The 22,156-nt window shown below is 41.5% G+C and overlaps 1 protein-coding gene across 4 annotated transcripts in view; it reads right to left on the minus strand.

The window, feature by feature from the left end:
* The window catches only part of FRMD4A (FERM domain containing 4A), a 580,110-nt gene that overhangs the window by 391,975 nt on the left and 165,979 nt on the right, over positions 1 to 22,156 (minus strand). The window contains exon 1 of one of the 4 annotated variants that reach the window (XM_082254215.1): positions 16,172 to 16,324. The exons of 2 other annotated variants lie outside the window; for them this stretch is intronic. In XM_082254215.1, the coding sequence (XP_082110341.1) occupies positions 16,172 to 16,264 (93 nt within the window). In that variant the 5' untranslated portion in view covers positions 16,265 to 16,324. Of the gene's footprint in view, positions 1 to 16,171; positions 16,325 to 22,156 lie in introns of those variants that run through there. One more of the 4 variants, XM_082254213.1, reaches the window with a different exon arrangement.

Here is a 22,156-nt window from a genome sequence, read left to right on the forward strand (position 1 = left end):
GGAATTACTGTTTGTGTGTTTTTTTTTTTTCTGCAAACACCAATAAAATACCTTTAAAAAAAAAAAGTATTAGGGGGGCTGCTGAACACAGAAGACTTTTTATCTTAATGCATAGAATGCATTAGGATAAAAAACCTTCTGACTTTAAATGATTTTTGATGTGCTCGTAGATCAGCTTTGACCATTTTTGTGCTGAAATGGCCTAAAGGAGTTGTAAAGGTAGGATTAAAAACCTTCTGTGTGTAACAGCCCCCCTCAGCTCCCCTAATACTTACCTGAGTCCCATCTCTATCAAAAATGTCCATGAGTCCCTCAGCCGTCAGGGACTGGCTGAGACACAGCAGCGGCGCCATTGGCTCCCGTGACTGTCAATCAAAGTCAGTTAGCCAATCATTAAAGAGAGGGGCCGGTGCCAAATTTTAGCTCTGTGTTTGAATGGACACAGGAAGCTGCAGCTCGGCTCTGGTGCCCCCATAGCAAGCTGCTTGTTGTGGGGGCACTCAATAGGATGGAGGGGCCAGAAGCAGCGAAGAGGGACCCGAGAAGAGGAGGATCTGGGCTGCTCTGTGCAAAACCACTGCACAGAGGAGGTAAATATATGTTTATTAAAAAAAAAAAGGAGACTTTACAATCACTTTAATCTGATTGGTCGGGTGTGACGGTATAAACCCAGATGCCTTGCGCTGCATTTATTGACTCAACCATTGAATTTGGAAGGAGTTCACAAACTCTATGGTCAGACGTATATTAATAGATTCACTGCTCTATATAAAGTGCTAAGGAATATCTCTGAATCTCAATATAAATAAGTAAAACACTTAAATGATTCACTTAAATAATAAAATATTAATTTTGGTTAAAATGCAAGACTTGATACTCTCTAAGAGGCGTAGGAAAAGCGTTATATGTCATGCCGGCTGTAAATGATGGTACTTGATATCATAGCAGATATGTACGCAGTAGTGTGAAGGCATGGCAATCGTGTCTCTGCTGGAGCATTACCAGAACAGAAGCAGAGAATATAATAGAACGTATTGTTGAAGGAACCTTCACCTATGTCTGTGAAGATTGATTCGTGCTGGTTTTAATGTATTTTTCTCACCAACATATAAGAATACATTGTAATCCAGCTGGGATGTTCCTTTAGGTAATTTCAGATGACCAAATTGGTGCTGAGCTTCCTCCAGTCTGTAGCGTGTCATCAATGTATATGTATGGCGCGGGGGATAATGCTTTGATATAACAAGGTGAAATGTGAAAAGAGGAGCCTTCATATGAATAGTGCATGACCATCCCTGCCTTTCATCAGCAGCATACAGAGTAATCCTCCACTTCATTTGTCTGCGCGCAACACAACAGCCGGACGGTCACATGACTTTGCTTTCAGCTGGGTCATTGTCTCATCAGTCTATAGCACACCCAGACAGTTTGTGACCTATTTTCCAGTTTCAGGAGAGGGATTTATGTAAAGAAAGAATTACATTTTGCTCATGCTATTAATATACGTCCTCTGGCAGAGCGAGATACATATACAGTATATAAGCGGGCAACAGAAATTTTTTGGGAAGTGACATTATGGTTGCACAAATAAATGACCATCTATCAAAAAAACTAATAAATTGAAGCATTATATTATATTTAATCAAACAGCACACTTCTTTGCCACTATTTTGAACAACGTCTAAAGAGGTATTAAAGAGGTTGTAAACCTCATAAAAAAAAAAAAAAAAATGAAAGACAAAGGCATTAATAAGCTAGTATGCATCGCATACTAGCTCATTATGAAATACTTACCTTAGAACAAAGCCCCCGCAGTGCCGCCCGCTCACCGGTAACACGGCCGACATGTTCAGTCGTCTTATTTCCAGGTTTGCGTCATCCGGCCATCTGATTGGCCAGAGCCGTGATGATGTCACTCCCACGTATGCGCGCAGGAGCAACCCGTCCATGGCACAGGGCTCTGAAGGAACAGCACGGCGGGCGTTCCTTCAGAGCGCATGCACCAAAGACATCATTGGCTGCATGTTATGTAAATATCTTCTAAACGGTGCATGTTTAGGAGATAATTACTGTACCTATAGGTAAGCCTTATCATAGGGTTACCTATAGGTACAAACACTACATGAGGGTTTACAACCACTCTAAGCCCCAAACCAAAAATGTAAATTATTGCAGTTTATCAATCATTAGATGTGGTGGCTGCATTCGTTTTTTTGGGCATTTTCCTCTCTGTTTTGAACTGGTGATCTGGCCAGTAACACACCTCCTGCAATAAAGTGCTTTCTGTGTTAAAGCTGATTTAGATACACTAATAAATTGAATTCAGAATTCAGCAGCAACAGCAGTTATAGCTAACATTTTTTTTTTTTGTCTCATCCCTGTAACTGCAAGAGAGTGTGCTCTTTTGAAAAACGCCAGACTTACTGGCTGGATCACCAGCTGACAGGGTTGCCAACCTTCAGTAAATTTACTGACAGTTTGTAAAAATCTGTGACTTGTCCAACTGTCCCTAAATATCAGGGGCGGATAATTTGTCATGCTGTGTTGTCTTTTGTAAGTGTAAACCAGGAAAAGTACTTGTTATGTGTATTGTCAGTGTTTCCATATCGTGTTTATACTGTTTAAATATTGATTGACTTCATTTTTAATAGGAGTTCTGTCATTTTTCAGGTTGTCAGTAAAAAAATGGGCTCTGTCAGTAAATTTCCCATGTTTTGTCAGTAAAAATATTGCCGGAGGTTGGCAACCTATGCCAACTGTAAAGAAAGAAAGTCTAAAAAGGAAACAAATGCAGTCAACACATCTAAGAATTGTTAATCTGCAATATGAGCAATAACTGCAGGGTAACAGTGCTGTGAAAAAAACGATTGCTACTATTTAAATTATCCTAGTATACATTAATTATAACGAAATAAACATTTGTAGCATCACATATCATAAACAATTAAGGTGCCAACGTGCTAATGTGCATTAGTGCCGGTTCACACTTATGCCATGCGGGAAGGCTGCGAATTCACAGCCTGTTCCCGCATCGCAAACGCACCCCTGGCAGTTCACACTGCCATATGCGATACGCTGGGGGTGTCAATGTAACCTTAACGACACCCCCAGTTTGATCACATATCGCAGTGCAATCTTGCAGTTCGCACAGGATCGGATCGCACAAGTGTGAACCGATGTGCGATCCGATCCTGATGCGGCTGCAAAAAAGGGTCCTGTGCGTCTTTGCTGCGGGTGCGGTGCGAATTTAGCCATACAAAGTGTATGGCTAAACTCGCACCGCACAGCCGATCGCATGTAATGAATGAAGTGAACCGGCACTTAATCAATATTGCTCACAAAATTATTATTCAAGTCCCAGAACATAAACACAATTTATAAATAATAAAAATCAAAAGTGCTAACATGCTTCTCTGCAGTGATATGTGTTACTCATCCAATTAATAGTCAAGTTCCCAAAAAAATATGAGCACAATTCATGAATGAAAAGTGCTTTTGTGCAATATTATCACTCAAAAAAAAAAATATGCTCAAAGTCCCAAATAATTATCTTGTTATCCATAATACAACCCAAAAATGTATCTGTGTACTCATATGTGTATCTTCAGTATGCTCGTATTTTTCCTAAAACATTTCTACCACACCTTAGTCAAACATCCACCACTAGTTATGTCCCAAACTAACTCACCAAATTTAGTTGCTGGTAAGGTTATAAGCCAGACAAATGCGCATTCTCTTTAGGTAGCAATCATCTGCAGGAATCTTTGATATACAATCATCTGCAAATGCCATGCGTTTACAATTCCTCAGATGGTAAAATATCCCAATATAGGAGAGAAAAACTTTGCATAGCATGAAACCTTTATAATTAGCTTCAAAAGTATTTAAAACATTACATGCACATGTTAAAGTGTCTCTGCCGACACAAGGAAACAAGCATTAAATCAAAGCAGAGTTTGCTCCAACATCACCATAGCCACGAGCAAGGACCCAGCATGACTTGGTGACGGCACCTTTAGTCCCAGCCCTACGGGTTTCGTCACTTGACGTCTTCCTGGGGCAGTGGGACAATGTTTGATTTGGGGTAAATACTGCTTTCTTTCATACATCAGGAATCTCCATGCACCCCTTGAAAAGACTTCAGACCAGGTTTAGAACAGTTGATGCAACTTTACTTGAACATTTTGTGGTACAGTTCAACATGAACAGATAAATGCAACATTCCATACCTGACTCAACTAGACTGCCCAGGAATACCTCAGCAAGGTGGTAATCCATTGGTGTTTCTAAAGGCTTGGCTGTTCTCTGGATGCCCGGAGCTTTTCGAAAGACTGCGGGTGCAGCAGTCCCCCTTTGGTGCTCCACAGAAATCATGGCAACTTCCTGAGTGGGCTGAAGCACCAGGACCCAGGCATCCCCCCTTATTTTCAGTATATAACACTTCAGACAGGCTGGGTCCAAAAAGCCTGAGAACAGAGGTGCAGAACATTAACCCCTTCCACAGCCTGGGCCAGCCAACTGCCTAACTATCATACTGTAGGCAACCTGCCTACATGGGGCACATGAGTGACCCTGGACACCTTAAAGTTGTGCCCAGGGATGCTCATCTGTACCTAGGCAGATGTAACCACTACAGATAATTACAAGCAGCTGCGAATATCAGACATAGAAATATGCTAATTTTTAAGGGTTGCAAGGCACTAATTGGACTTGTGAATGAACCCTGAAGGCTAGTAGTGTAAAGCATGGCAAGCTTTTAAGGCCCAAAGCCTCAGACAAAAGGATTGATTCACAAAGCAAGGATAAGGATGGTTTTTTTTTTGCTGTTTGACTATCATTTTCAACTATTAATGGACTCTAACTGAAAATAACTGTCTTTTTTTTTTAAATAAGTATTCTTATCCTTGTGTCTTAGCTGTGTGAATTGAACCTATGGACACCTAACAATGAGCCATGTGCCTTTAAAGCCTGCTATGACTTTTACATTTAGCTATTAACAATATTACCCTCAATTTCTTTTGTTATTTTAACACAGCAGTACTTCCCCTCATTCACTATTCACATTGCTTTTTTCTTTATTGAAAAGCCAACTAGTATCTACTTCCTAAAAACGTACCTCTTTATTTTTAGAGATATAATTGTATACTATGTTTTTGTTGATAATGCAAAAATATAAAAAAGATCAATGACAATTTATTTTTCCCATCTACTACTGTATGATGCCTGAAAACACACCAATAAATTCACATAAAGAGAGGAATACAATGGATGACCATAATTTTCTACGTTATATAAGCAGTTACATTTGGGGCACATTGCTTTGTAGCCAATAAGATCTGTGTAAAATACATTCCCAAGCATAAATATAAAATATTAGGTGACATGAGGATATTCTAGATGCCTATCAAGAAGGAAAACGAGGCAGCTGTCATGCTAAATATTCTCCATGATTTGGCTGAGCTGTAAAAGGGCAAATGCATTTAATGCCAGAATGATGATCATACAGACGTCAGACAAGCAGGTCTAATCTACCAATTCCGGGCCCAGTAATAAAGTTTATGGCACCATGCAGTGCTGTAATCAATTAGAGAATGAGTGCTGCAGAAATAAGCTGGACTTTTATTTCCATGCACACATGTTCACTTATCTCTTCGCTTATTCTCTAAGGACCCGTTTACAAAATGTATTGCAACGCGTGGTAATGTACATAAAATGCGTTCTGAGTGCTATGCATTTTTAATGGTGCCCAAATACATCAAGACAATGTGCTTGTGTTGTAGTGCACTGCAGCGTATAGTAGTATAAAAAAAGGCTTACGTCTGATTTCCACCATGGTAGGGTACATTGGCAGGCCATTTATTTCTATGGACTGCTCTAACACAATGCACAAAATATTGCATGTAAACACACTGCAAAAAAGGAATTTGGGGAATAACTGTACTTCTGGTTTACATCAAAAGTGCTGTTACACATCAAGGGTCACTATACTCTATACCAGCCTTTTTCAACCGGGGGTGCCTTGGCAAAATGGCTACAAATTGCCCAAAAATTGTATACAAGCCAATAAGGGGGATCAAACCTGCCTTTTATAGTTACACCAAGCCTTTGTTTTCATTGTGCACTATTACAAACTCCTAGCCACTGGCATTGTAACAACCAAGGATGTCATCGGTTGATAAGGAGGACATTGGATGCCTACACAGGATGCTTGTTTGCCCCTCCCGGGCACCTCTCCATAAGCACTGGGGTCACATTAGCTGAGTGAGGGAGAGAAACTGGAGAAGAAGGGAAACATTGGAATACTGGTCAGTACCATTGTAGGTGTATTCGGTTAGGAAGAATGAATTACCCCTAATGTTGGGTGTCCTACATGTGTGGATGTTGCTGTGTTATGTACTGTTAAACAAGTAAGTACATTTTATAACAGGGTGCCTCAAAGTGCACAACTTTGCAGGGTGCCTTGACTGAAAAAGGTTGAAAAACACAGCTTTATACAATATGACTACAATCTTGCACAAACAACTTTTGATTTACTAAAACTATGTATTATAAGGATCTTCCAAATCTATCCAGTGAAGGCCCTTGTACTACACACTTGTTAATAGATCTAGAGGAGATTGTACAATCAGATTATAATGTGTGTGGTGAGCCTAAGAATATTAGGGGCCCATTTATTTCTAGGTGCTGTGCTAATGTGCATTATATTGCACCTTAAAGTGTGTTGAGTTAAAGGGGTTGTAAAGGTTCAGATTTTTTTTAAATAAAAATAACAAACATGTTATAATTACCTGTTCTGTGCAAGGGATTTGCACAGAGCAGCCCCGAACCTTCTCTTCTGGAGTGCCCTGTCGGAGATCTTGGCTCCACTCCTTCATTGGGTGCCCCCATAGTGAGCCGCTTTTCATGGGGCACCCGTGCGGGCTCATTCCCGACTCCCGCTGCTACATCCATTGACACAGACAGTGGGACTTGGCCCTGCTCCCGTGTCACTGGATTTGATTGACAGCTGTGGGAGCCAATGGCTCCTGCTGCTATCAATCTATCCTATCGGAGATCTTGGCTCCTCTACTTCATTGGGTGCCCCCATGGAGAGCCGATTTCCATGGGGGCACCCCTGTAGGCTCACTCCCGAGTCCCGCTGCTGCATCCATTGGCTCCTCTACTTCATTGGGTGCCCCCCATGGAGAGCCGCTTTCCATGGGGGCACCCCTCTGGGCTCACTCCCGAGTCCCGCTGCTGCATCCATTGACACAGACAGTGGGACTTGGCCCTGCTCCTGCATCACTGGATTTGATTGACAGCTGTGGGAGCCAATGGCTCCTGCTGCTATCAATCTATCCAATGAGGACAGAGACAGTGGCTGGAGCCGCTGGGCTCATGCACATTGCTGGTATATGTGGGCTCAGGTAAGAAAAAGGGGGGGGGGGGCTCCTGCAACAAAGAATGCATTAAGGTAAAAAACCTTTAGACTTTACAATCCCTTTAAGTCAGCCCTACCTAAAGGCTAGCACTACTGTAAACCATAGGTACAATTATACATAAGTTATTGCCCTCCTCACTCTTAGCCCTGCTTTCCAGTCTTATACTTACTTGTGCCCAACCCAACAAAATATCAATGACTAGATCACACAGCTGCTTGTTAACATCTTCCTATGGAGAGTTAACTCAGAGTTTGAGTTTGTACTTGGCTTCATAGTGGGATCAAATGAGAATGCAGAGTGTACGAGTGGGCCTGGGGGGAATATTTTGACAAGTAACTATGGTATCTAGTTATTGGTACCTAGCTGGGTTGGGGACAGGTGAGTAAAGGACTGTCAGGAGGGGACTTGGGGTGATTTGGACTACCAGTACAGTTAAAGTTACTGAAAGTCCTGATAGAATTCATACATATTAATAAGGGTACATCCTTTACACTAACGTTGTGCAGAATACAAAAAGAATCTGTAATGAAAAAAATTTGGATGAAGCCATTGCTGACTTTTGCCTTAATTACGTGGTTGTCACCCTGACCCGCAACACCCAAATCAAGTATACACATAAGGACTTATGACCTTCCTGATCTACAAACTTATACTAGATCAGTGACTGAAAGTATTTGAGCCACATTTTTAGCATTACAACCAGGAAACCAATATTTTCAGAAGCTGGTCAGCATGGGCAACCCCCCCCCCCCAAGCTGGTCAGCATGGGCATCCCCCCCCCCCCCCCCCCCTATTTCTCTTGTGACAGGTTTACTTTAAGAGATGTTCACTGGTAAAAAAAAAAAATCTACTTTGCAAATCATACTGGAAAGGGTGAGCACCGCCAAGAAGAACTTCCTAGATCATCTGTTTATATGTTTAAATTTATCCTGGAAATTAGAGATTTTGGCAGCGGTAAAGTTTACGGAATTTCCTTTCTGCATTACCAGAACTTTGAAAGTTCACAGCATGGCTACATCACCTCACACTTTTCGTATATACTACATGTTTTTGATGTACCTGAAGATTTCCAGGCAGATCTGTCTGACTTGCAGATAGTCATAAATCTCAGGAGCCTAACAATACAATTGTTCGATTGTATTCTCCACAGACCGGACAAATGTGGAAGCATAAAAAACTGGCAATTTAGTATTTTGCCTGATTTTGCAATTCAACAAGCTCTGGCCTCAGCTCTTTCATGTTAACTCCTGGGAGAAGAGAATACCTGGATTATGTCATTTTTAAAAGCTGTGTAATGCATAAAGCCCCCAATGTCTATTTTAACAAGTCTCAAGTAAAGAAGAAAAAAAACACTACACTACCTGCACAGAGTTTGCATAGTCTCCCTATGCCTGCGTGGGTTTCCTCTGGGTACTCTGTTTTTTTCTCTCACTCCAAAGACTTGCTGGTAGTTTAATTGGCTCCTGTCTAAATTGGCCCTAGTATGTGTATGTATGAAGGTGAGTTAGGGACCTTAGACTGTTAGCTCCTTGAGGGCAGGGACTGATGTAAATATATAATATACAGTATCTTACAAAAGTGAGTACACCCCTCACATTTTTGTAAACATTTTATTATATCTTTTATGTGACAACAGTGAAGAAATGACACTTTGCTACAATATAAAGTAGTGAGTGCACAGCTTGTATAACAGTGTAAATTTTTTGTCCCCTCAAAATAACTCAACACAGAGCCATTATTGTCTAAACCGCTGGAAACAGTGACCACGTCCAAAGTGGGCCAAAGTGTCAATATTTTGTGTGGCCACCATTGTTTTCCAGCACTGCCTTAACCCTCTTGGGCATGGAGTTCACCAGAGCTTCACAGGTTGCCACTAGAGTCCTCTTCTACTCCTCCATGATGACATCCCAGAGCTGGTGGATGTTAAAGACCTTGTGCTCCTCCATCTTTCGTTTGAGGATGCCCCACAGATGCTCAATAGGGTTTAGGTCTGGAAACATGCTTGGCCGGTTCATCACCTTTACCCTCAGCTTTTTTAGGCAGTAATAATCTTGGAGGTGTATTTGGGGTCATTATCATGTTGGAATACTGCCCTGCGGCCCAGTCTCCAAGGGAAGGGATCAGGCTCGGCTTCAGTATGTCACAGTGCATGTTGGCATTCATGGTTCCCTTGATGAACTGTAGCTCCCCAGTGTTGGCAGCACTCATGCAGCCCCAGACCATGACACTCCCACTACCATGCTTAACTGTAGGCAAGACACACTTGTCCTTGTACTCCTCACCTGGTTGCTGCCACATACGCTTGACACCATCTGAACCAAATAAGTTTATCTTGTTCTCATCGGATCACAGGATATGGTTCCAGTAATCCATGTCCTTAGTCTGCTTGTCTTCAGCAAACTGTTTGCAGGGTTTCTTTTGCATCCTCTTCCCTCTGGGAGGACAGCCATGCAGACCAATTCTATGCAGTGTGCGGTGTATGGTCTGAGCACTGACAGGATGACCCCCCACCCCTTCAAGCTCTTTAGGAATGCTGGCAGCACTCATACCTCTAATTCCCAAAGACAACCTCTGGATATGACACTGAGCACATGCACTCAACTCCTTTGGTTGACCATGACGAGGCCAGTTCTGAGTGGAACCTGTCCTGTTAAACCACTGTATGGTCTTGGTCACCATGCTGCCACTCAGTTTCAGGGTCTTGGCAATCTTCTTATAGCCTAGGCCATCTTTATGTAGAGCATCAATTCTTTTTTTTCAGATCCTGAAAAAGAGAGTTCTTTGCCATGAGGTGTCATGTTAAACTTCCAGTGACCAGTATGAGAGAGTGAGAGCGATAACACCAAATTTAACACACCTGCTCCCCATTCACACATGAGACCTTGTAACACTAACGAGTCACATGACACCGGGGAGGGAAAATGGCTAATTGGGCCCAATTTGGACATTGTCACTAAGGGGTGTACTCACTTTTGTTGTCAGTGGTTTAGACATTAATGGCTCTGTGTTGAGTTATTTTAAGGGGACAGCAAATTTACACTATTAGAAAAGCTGTACACTCACTACTTTACATTGTAGCAAAGTGTCATTTCTTCAGTGTTGTCACATGAAAAGATATAATAAAATATTTACAAAAATATGAGGGGTGTACTCACTTTTAGGAGATACTGTATATGTAATGAGCTGCATTAATTGATGGTGCTATATAAGTGCCTGTAATAAATAAATAATATAAAACACATTCCCACAATATGTTGGGTACTAGACTGATTAGGTAGGGCTTTAGTTTAAAGTGAAAGTTAACCTTAGATTTACTTTATGTTCATTAAACAGGTATATAATACATGGACCTTAAAAAATGCATAACAGCATGTTTGGCTTCTCTCTGCACTCCGGTTGTCCCGCCATCAGCACTGGAAACTGATGCCCATTTACCAGCAACATCATACAACTTGTGGTGTTGCTCTGTCCCCCATGTCTTACATGTTCTGTTATTGCAAAGACAGACTGGGAAATGTTTCCTCTGTGGTGTTGTCAAAGACATAGCACGAGGGGGGCTGAATGACACCAGTAAGAGCATGGATATATTTATCAGGGTACTGTACATGTGTTATACGGTTGTTTAATGCTCATATGATAATTGTAGGATGAACTTCCACTTTAAAGGAAATTTGGAGGACACCACACCTTATATGGAGAAGGCTCTTGCAGTTGCTTGCACCTATCAATGGTTTATTTTCAAGTTGCCTGGATTTTGAGGATACCAGACACAATGTCATTGGCTGAGCTCTCGCGTGCTTTTTCCAGCCCTTCTAGTCTTTCTATTGGCTTGGAGGCCAACAATTTGATGGACAAAAGGACAACAGGGTTAGCTGGAGGAAGTAAGTCAAGAATCCACCATGGAAGCTAAAGTAGATATTTGCATAACGGAGCTATACACAAGTTTTACTTTTAATGAAGACTTTCAAACTACTCTCAGAAGTCATATTGATCTCACTCTCTAACAATATGTGATGACCCTTCATTCAGTTTAGATTTGTATAGCAAGTCACATCTTTAAATAATGAGGGTATATGGCCTTCCCAGAGTCGCTTCATCACTTCTCAATTGCAAAGTAAGAGATGCTAAATAATAAATATCCAGTTCCTTCGTTGATCTATTAGCCAGGCTGATTAAGGATGAATTTAGAAGTGCTCCACGTATTTAGAATTAGACTACTTGTAAATGCGTAGGTTGGCCCATCAACTTTTTGGGGTGCCTGGGAGGTGTTTAGGATTGTAAGCATTCAGACACATATGCCCTGAATGCAGAAGGAGCCCTGAAGGAGTCCTTGAGGAAGTCACGTGGCGAGTGACGAAACGCGCCAGCGTAGAGTTTGTGACGTTATCACGCCACAGTAGGAAGTGCCAAGTCACTGCAAATATTTAGATGTGTCAAGTGATTCATCCTAGTGCACTGGAGGAAGTGCACTTACAAAAGTGAGTGTTAACTTTTTATTATAAATAAAATACAGAGTGTATACAGTTCAGCACTATGTGGGTTCTTTAACTCTTTGAGCACCATCTGCATGAGGAATACGGCACACCAGAAGCAAGTCACCCTAGGACAGGAAGAAAGGTGCCAGCCACTAGATATATACCCCTAAGGGGAGGGCTCATATGGACCTGGAATAGGTCTGTATGTGAGGTGAGCGCATATATTGATCGGTGGAGGGGCACAAGTTGTTTGCCTACTGAGAACACAGCATTTACAGAAGAGTGTTTATTTTAAGGACTTTGCACATACTTAATATTTTGTTTAAATTTGATACATTGAGTGACACTACTAGCAGTGCCATTTTAAGAGCATTAAATTGCCCCGGGCAATGCAGTGCACTGGGGCCCCGTCTACACAATCACCCACGAGAATAAAAATGCAAATTATAGATAAGGCGATATTTATTGGTACAGCAGTGCCAGGCTAATGACAGCTTCCAAGTCCGGCAGCTGGGTCTGGTGAACACACAGACGGGAGTCAGACTCGACTGTACTGTGTGTGCCTGTTCCTGCGGAGGCGAACAGGCATTCCTGCAGTTGTGGGCTCCCCCATCTAAGTGGCCTGACAGCAGCGCAGGGCCAACAGGCGCTTGCCACCTGCTAATTCGGCGGCGGGATGCACACAGGAATTGGGACTAATGCTTGGCTGGGTCGCTGGACAGGTGGGGACCCCCGGGCAAGTGGGGCCCCCGGGCCCATTCGGTAAGATGGCCCTGACTACTAGGAGGTATCACCATCACGTTTGATTCTATTTATTCTGCTTCACTGTCACAAGTCACAAATTGGATATGTTTATGTTGCCATTTCAGTTATTTAGCATGTCATTTTGAGTGCATCATTCCCATATAGATTTGGGGGTCATCACCACTGTTGCTAAAGTTTAATGCAGTTGCAGTAACAGCTGTTTCTTTGTATTTACCTATGTTCAGATTTTCACTTGTATCACCATCAGAGGGATAGCACTTCACTATTTTTATTTCGGTATTTCAACCTGTAATTGATTTTGACTGGCCGCAGGCAGCAGGGCTGGATGCTGCACATGTGTCTCCTGGGTGCCCAAAAATGCTGCGGCTTGATGTTGATGTGTCACAAAGTCCATGTATATGAGGCCTCATGCAGCTGTTTTATCACTGATAGCAGAGAAAGTGATTAAAATCGAAAAACTCTAGTGCATTCTCCTTCTTTGCATATCATATATACAGGTGATCCAAGGCAAATCCAAATTTTTGCATATCAGTTCGCTGTGACAAAGGCACAGAATATAGTACATTGACCCCTTTAGCATTATCTGTTAATCAAGGAATATGGCTTAAAGCTGCAATCATCATCATCAGCAATTTATCAGCAAGTCCTTTTTTTTTTTTTGATTCTCGCATGTGATGTGAAGGTACATTTTATAAACCGTCCATGGTAAATTATGCATACTTGTTGCACTACACTTATTTTTTTGCAATCAGCGCTTGTACTCCAGCTTGATTGATAATTACTGGTACCAAGCGAATAAGGTTTTCATAATGTACAACTATGTACCTCATTCACCATGGAGTTGTTTTAGTTAACCAGGAGCAGACTGGAACGATCTTCCTATGTTCTGTACCATCAAATTTCATTTTAAAGTGCGAGCTTTGTGTACAACTGTTATTTAATAAGGTAATATTTAACTATAGGGCTCGTCTATTCATTCTCTCTGTGTGGGTCGGTCAGGTGTCATACAACATCACCACATCAAACAATTACACCAGGTAGCTGGCTTTAACTTTGTTATCTTAGGAAAGGTAGAAAACACTGTATATGTCTTCCGGCAAACCATACCTGTCTTTTATGTAATACAATACAGGGGTTGCTATATTAGTAACATTATATCACAGACCAGGTATGTCGTACACAAAAAGACTCTGATATCAAAAGAAACCGGATGAAAGTCAGCAAAGACTTACTTATCAATTGTTGCTGCCAGCAAGACATGAACACAAACACTTATAACATCGAAATACAATCTTTATTTCATCCCAGGGCGTTCTACCGTCATCCCCGCAACTGATAATCATTTTTTTTATTTTACAGAAACACTAATCACGCTACTTTGTGCGTACATGGCTTGTATGTTTTAGGGCTCGTTCACATCATGTGCGGTGACCTTTGTTTTTCTGTACCGTATCAACGCAGGTCATTGCAAGAGCATATAGAAAACAATGAAGTCCTAAGTGGCTAATTCATACTACAATGGTGTGTACATGTGCGTACACGTATGTAATGTGCCTAAAATGTCTGCATTTAAGGCCAACGCACATGATTGCTTGTAAACATAATGTAACGCAACTGAAAGTAAAGATATACAAAGAAAGTGTTGTTAGCCTTTTGACCCTTCTAGTTACCTGTCACTTCACAACGGATGACATGAAAGCATATGCCAGGGTGCATGAAAAATGCAATGCACATTAAAATGCATTTTAAATGCACATCAATGCACATGCATTTGTTTTTATGTCCAGTGTGGTGTGAAAGAACCCTGTGTGCTAAAAGCTATATTTTATCAAGCGGCAGCGGTTAGTTTTTGCCTGCAGTGAACTGCGGTGAGGAGGTGCTGCAATGCACATTTCAGCGTACCACACTGTTTATTTATTTTTATTTTGTTTTTAACTTTTGTTGCACAAAGTGACACTTTATTCATGTCTTCGCACAACAGCCTGGTGCGTTGCACGGCATTGTGGTGACCATAGGGGGTGTGTCAGGTGTGCTGTGCAGGGTGCTGATTCCCACTTTTTCCTGGGCTTCCCCCCCATGTTGCGCCCCCAGAATGAAGAGTGGGGGAAGGGGCTAGTAAATATGTCATTTACCGACCGTTCCTTTTCTAAATGAAAACAGTGAACACAATCACTCGCTGTGTTCATTCATAACTGAAGCATAGTAAACTGTATTTACTCTGCTTCAGTTTGTGAATGAACAGAAAGCCGCTCAGCACAGAGCACTTCCCATTCATTCACCGTCCAGTGCTGCTAAGGCTGCAGAGAAAAGCATGTGGGTTTGAACTTTGGGGTGCACAACCTAATGCAATAGGCTGCGCACACCTATGTGACATGTGATGCCTCCAAGTGGGCCGGCGGTAAACCACTACATGTTCACATTTTACTGCAACTCACCGCATTGTACCTCCCAGCTGTGTTCCAATGGAAACAGAGTACACGGAAAACAACTGTTTTCTATGTGTCCTGTTCACACTGCAACTCATCCAGGAGAGGCAATGCAATGAGCTGCAGTAACATGCAGGAATTTGTTTTCTATGTCCCCTAGCAGTGACCTGCATTGATCAAGTGCAGAAAACAAAGTCACCGCATTATGGTGTTGATTTACTAAAACCGGAGAGTGCAGCCCTGGTGCGGCTCTGCATGGTAGCCTATCAACTTCTAACTTTGGCTTGTTCAATTAAGTTGTAACAAATAAAAAAAACTGGAAGTTGATTGGTTTCTATGCAGAGCTGCACCAGATTTTGCACCCTCCAGTTTTAGTAAATCAATGACTATGTATAAATGAGCCCTTAAAGATTTATTTTTAAAAAGACAAAATCTACCAATACAAGACAATGCAGTAACATAGAGCAACTACACAAACATTCTCGTTTTGACAGCTCTGTGCTAATGTATTTAGCGCATCAACCTTTTTTTCAGCAATCTTAACACCTCTTTCAAGCATACAATAAAATAATAATTATAATTGCGCACATTTTCATTTATAAACATATAAAAGTTTCCTACATTTGTTAATAGGTTTGCTGGCTATTCTGTATGCTCACATTGTTCCCTACTCTACCTACAAGCTTCTTTATTCCTCTCTACTCCGATCATGATCCTATGTAGAACTGCCTGCATAGCTGTACAAGTCAAGGAGACAAAAATTGTGCAATTAGAAATGATGCAAAATTCTTGTAGCCTACAATTCCTTCTATCTCAATGTGTAGAACAAAATTTTTAAAAAATTTGGAAAGATTTCTTCTAAGATTGCGCATTACTTAAAAGTTTACAAACAGAGCCTTAACATTCAGCTGGCGATTTTGTACACCACCTCGGCGTGCTAAAATCACCTTTCTTTGTCTGGCAAGTTTGTAATTGAACAAATGCCAATAAAAGGGTTATCATGTCAATGTGCAGAATGTTTGTAGAGTGACACAGGCATGATAGAAGGATAAAAGTGTCTGGTAATGCAGAAAAGTTGACTTACCCTTTCTCCGCTTCGCCTTCTCAGTGATCCATACGGTATTTTGAACAAAAGTCTGCGGGCCCTGCCCGGGGTCACAGCTGTCTGGAGCACCATCTCTGGGGCTTGGACACAGGAGCTCTGCACAAAGGCTGGAGCAAGCCTTCCTCTGCAACAGCTAGCAGACTCCTCCAGATTTCTCATATATCAAATGACTGAGCTGCTTTTACTTTGGAGACCTTTTCTGAATCAAGATGTGGCTTGTCTGTAGGGTGGGAGGGGGAATAAAAACACATTGCCTAAAAGCATGTTTTAAGTAGCAAATCTCTGACTTCCTCCAGTTTCCCCCCCCACCCTTGCCTACTTTGTACTCCAGCACTGCATTGATGGAGTAAATGCTTCCAGGGAGTGAGATCCAAAAATGTCAAAGTCACTCCTTGTAGCCACAGATGGAACCAGGTCACTTGTCTAATCAGAGCTCTAACAGACTTATTACACATCTGTCATGTGATCATGCTCCCTACTCCCCATTCATTCACTGTATACAGTAAATCACATGACCACCTGAAAAGAATATCTGGCGTATCACCATCTGGTGCTGTGATTAATGTTAAATCCCACATCCAGCTTTTCCCTGGGATGGGGACATGAAACAAAGCCTTTTTCTGTATGTGGAACTGCCAAGTCGCTATAGCCCATCTTTTATTACAATCATAGGATTTATGAACAGTGAAAGAAGCTATAAATACTCGGGCTGTTTATATATAGAAATACAAGGTGATGACAAAAAGAGGACAGCTTTTCCGCCTAATGCATTTATTCAGGGCAGAAAAAGAGCAGGGAAGATTAAGTGCTGAGTGCAGTAACCCATGGCAACCAATCATACCAAAATTCAATGTATTAAATTCAGCTCGTCAAACGATACAAATTAATTGGCCCTTTACATTTGTGTAATGTGTTAATGCATGGTAAGTGGTTCCAAAAGTTTAAAGGGTAGCTCCACTTTCCACTTTCGGGAGGGGGGGGGGGGATAGCAAATAAAAAACGAAATAAATAATTTAGCGTATACACTTGTGGCACAAGTTATATTGTAATTGAATGTTATTAAAAATGACCTTTCCTTTTCAATCTGCAGCTCTGTAGTTTTCTGTAAAATGCAATGCAATATGGCTGCCTGGAGGTGCTTTGTGTACAGAACTCTAAAAGGTGTTTTGTGTACAGAACTCTGAAAGTTTAAAGGGTAGCTCCAGTTTCGGGGGGGGGGGGGGGGAAGAAAAAAAACAGCAAAAAAAAAATTATTAAATAAATAATTTAGCGTATACACTTGTGACACAAGTTATATTGTAATTAAATGTAATTAAAAATTACCTTTCTTTTTCAATCTGCAGCTCTGTAGTTTTCTGTAAAATGCAATGCAATATGGCTGCCTGGAGGTGTTTTGTATACAGAACGCCCCCCCTCGAACAATAATTTCCTACTGTGATTGATTTACTGATTTTCCCAGAAGTTTGCTCTAAAATACAAGTCAGATATCAGGAGAGAGGAGCAGCGCCAATCTAAGTGCAGCAGTTTTACAACAAGTTTATTAAGAAGGTTAATGCACTCACTAGAGTGTAGGCACATAAATGGATGGCAGCTGTAACATGTCATTGTACCCGGTGGTTTCCGGGGTCCTGGGCTGGATGTAAGGGCACAGGGGGAAGCTGTCAGGATGGCGTCTTAAAGAGAGGCTGTTTCTGTGCATGCGTTCAGAGATCTTTTCACTTTCTAGTGAGTGCATTACCTTTCTTTATAAACTTGTTGTAACACTGCTGCACTTAGATTGGCGCTGCTCCTCTCTCCTTTCATTTCAGTATCACAGAGTTCCTTCTGCTCTAAAGTGGGCTGCCTAACAAGTGCGTGACAACCCAGGATTAATGGACCAATACATTCCATAGGGATTTGTCCCCCCCCCCCCCATATATTCCCCTATATATCCCCTGGTCCATCTGTGTTACCTTTCGTCACCCTTGATAAAACCCCAGCCAGTCGTGTCCTCGCTCTAGTCACAGAGATTCTAGCCCTTCAATAATCCCCTTTCTGTTAAGTCAGATATCAGGCATCCCCTGCAGCAAAAAATTCATTTTTGGAGAGATACTTCCAACAGGAAATCACATCTAAAGGGATGCAGAGCCTGCAATTTTCTGCATTAGAGCCCTGCAGGTGCAGCAGCTGCTTGATAATTATGAAACCAATCCCATTAGATTCACTTACCACATGGACACAGACAAACACACAGGGATTCTTCAGAATAACATAAGGTAGGAATCTGCAACAAAGTGTGTTAAAATTCTTGCAATGTACATTGATCACCCAGAGGGGAATGTTTTTTTCTCAAAAAAAGGGGAGTTACACTTTAAAGATTTTTACCTTAATGCATTCTCGGCATTAAGGTAAAAAACCTTCTGTTATTAGTAGGGTTGCACCGAAAGTGTTTTTTTAACGACAAGTACAAGTACCGATACTTTAGGTCAAGTGCTCACCAATACCGAGTACTGATACCTTTGTGGAGCGATTTGAGCCTATAAAAAATGAATATGCTCAGATTTTACTGCAAAGAATTGCATGCAATTTGAACAGGAATGCAGTGCAATTCCTGTCCGAACAGCATTTGGTTTCCCACACTACTCCTGTGTGAATCCGGGTTGAAGTCACTATGGGGTTGATTTACTAAAAGCAAATAGACTGTGCACTCTGCAAAGTGCAGTTGCAGTTTGCAAGAGCAGTTGCTGGAGAGCTTAGTAAATGAGCAGAAGCTCTGCTGACTTCCGTCATCCAATCATGTGCAAGCAATAATGCTGTTTTTTTTTTTATTATTTTCCTTGTACGTGATTGGAATTTGCAAAGTGAACTTTTACATAATTTGCTAAGCTTTAGAGCAACTGCACTTGTACAGTGCAACTGCACTATGCAAGGTGCACAGCCTATTTGCCTTTAGTAAATGAACCCCAATGACTCACTATGCCTGGGTTCAGACAGGAGCTGTACGGGTAACCGCATGCGATTCGAACAGGAATGACACCTCATTCCTGTTCAAATCGCATGTGATTCTTTGCAGTATGATTTGAGCCTATTCATTTTGTATGGGCTCAAATCGAACCGAGTACGAGTGCAAATACTCTGTATCAGCACCGATACCCGTATCGGCGCAACCCTAGTTATTAGGATTCCCTCCTGCCCCCCATTATACTTACCTGAGGCCAATCTGGATCTAGCACTGTGCTTAAGAGCTGAGTCTCTCTCTTTTCTCACAGCACAGGGAGGCAGCAGCTAGAGCCATGTTTATTATAAAAAAAAAAAAGCTTTTGAAGCATAAAAACTTCCCAAATATCAGACGCTGACATGCATTGTAACATGCTGCAAAGCCTGAGCATTGCCTCAGTGAGTTGTGATACTATTCAAAATGAATGGCACTGCAATGTCTCATTTCTTGTAACATGTCTTGCTGCAACACATACATGTTCTATGTTCAAATCAGTTCTAAGGCCTTGTGCACATTGGCATATCTATCTGTAAACTGGCGTGAAGGCCGTCTTTTCCCACACGGGATGCACAGGTGTATCGTGCATGCAGGAGGTCCAATTCGTGCCTATTGGGACTCAATAGAGTGCATGGACACAGCCGCTAGTTCCAAATTGACTGGTGTGCAGAAGCAGGTGCGAGTCTCTTCGTGCACACTGTCTGTGTACTGGGACATGCACCTGTATCCACACGGCTGTCAAATCGGGACTCATCGGCTGTGTTTACTGAGTCCCAATGAACATGAATGGGACTGCCAGCACAGGGATACACGGAATACCTGTGCATCCTGTGTGGGCAAAGGCTTCATGCAAACGGCCATAGAGGGGCCATACAGTGTGCAGAGGCTGCGTAGTGGCTTGGTGCTGCAGCATACAGCCTCCTATTGAGATGCATTGGAAGGGGAGGCTGTACACCATTGTGTGTGTGCTCCAAAAGCACACAATCTACGCTTGGAGTATGCATCAGTGCATGCAGCATGCAAGTTCTTTATTAAACCCTCAGTGCACAACTGAGTACATAATACATCTCAATGGGTGGCTGTATGTGGCAGTACAGAGTTCTGGGAATGTCAGTCTACATGCTCTGCATGCTGTATGGTCCCTGTACGAATTTGTGAATGAAGCCTAAGGGCTCTTGCATAGTGGCATAATTAAATACACATATAAGCTCTGACTCTAGCTACCAGATAGACCAACATCAAAAATACGTGTAATGTCATGTAAATCACTTGTGTAAAATGTATGCTCATGAATTCATTCAATTATTTATTCCAGCTACTAGAATTAATTTAAGTAGGTTATGTCAATAAGCTCTTCCTGGAAGATGGGTTTTGCAGGGCTGGCCCAAGACAATGTTTCGCAACCTTTATGGTGCTCGGAGACCTCAGCTTGGCCAGGTATTTAGCAATCCCCAAATCCCCTTAAGGGGGGGATGGTTAGTGGTGGGTCTTCTCCCATTTTCCTCCAAGTTTTCAACTGTTTGAGTTTTATGTGGTAGGGATTGTTGCAAGATTACATGCATGTCGCACACTGTTGTCCCATCCTACCTTTCACCTTAGTTTATGGCTGGGTTTTAATATCCTGCATGATTTGTTTTATATGTATGTTCTATTTTTGACTCATTTGACTGATACCTGATTGCAATTGCCACTGCGAACCTCTACTGGTTTGAGGTTCTATACACTTGATTGTTTGATCTTATGCATTGTATTGTGTTTGACAAAATAAAAAAAATTTTGATTGAAAAAAAAAAAGAAAAGTTTCTGCAAGTGCATGAGCCCTAATTGAGGAAAGGATTGTTCGTAGTGATGAGATGATCCTAAAAATATCAGTTCCCAATTCAAAATCTTGCAAATCTGATAATCTGGGGCAAATACGTATGGAGCTTGTGTCGCTTTTTTAATAAATAAAGCTAAGGTTGTTAAGTTGTTTTCCAGTTCTATCATATCGATTCATATTTTTATTTATGTTACTTAAACTTGCTGAAATAAAAGAAAAATACTGTATTCCTCTCTCTAAAGCTATTACAATTAAAAAGGCTAAACTTTTACTTTCGACCATGTACTCAATTATTCTTGGGTATTGATTCTTATCCTGTTGCCACCAACATGTTTAACGTAGGAAACCACCACCCCAGGGGATGCAGAAGATCCAGTTCTTAGTCTGCATTTGGAGGAAACTATCCAACCTCATCTTAAACTTTGCTAGGGAGGCCCACGTACTGCGAGAGGACATGAAAACTCCACTTTCCCTTTGAATTGTGTGAATTCTCACCAAAATGTTCCCAGCCTCCAGCAGTGAAAGGGTTGAGGACACATTAGCTTGATGTGAGAACGGTTTGAATAAAACAATCATTCCTTGTTCATAAGTGGTTCCATATGTGAGCAGTTCCCCAAAAAGACAGGAAAAGACGTAAGCGCTTTTTAAATCTAACTTACAAAGCTGCCTTATGAAGATCTGGTTTCATGTTACATTTCTGGAGCGTACGGATATCCAAATAGGTCTCTTTCAAATTCCCCCATGTAAATGTTTTAAAATACATTTTAGGTGTAATGATTTGTTGGAGAGAAAATGAAAAGGCCACACACACTGACTTCACTGTTGGAAAAGCGAAAATATTCTTTTGTGATGGTCCTTCTCCAACCACATGAATGTTTCTTATTGGTCACAAAGAGAATTGCATGCTTCTAACCTCATACAAAGTTCACATGATGAAAGTCAAATACACGCTAAAAGCCTATAAATCTAAAGTTGTGTCCACGCCTCTGCAATGTGAATTTTCAATTTTCCTGGGAATTTTCTTTTATCTTAAAACCTAAGTTTAGTCAAAACATGTTTAAAAAAATCAGTACAAGGGATGGTACATGCAATTAATGCAAAGTGTCCCTTGCACTGATGATTGTGGTTTAAATTGAAATCTTTAGTCCTCCCCCACACTACTCCCCAGACA

The sequence above is a fragment of the Pelophylax lessonae genome (genome assembly GCF_965119305.1).
Source record: "Pelophylax lessonae genome assembly, chromosome: 4".
NCBI lineage: Eukaryota > Metazoa > Chordata > Amphibia > Anura > Ranidae > Pelophylax > Pelophylax lessonae.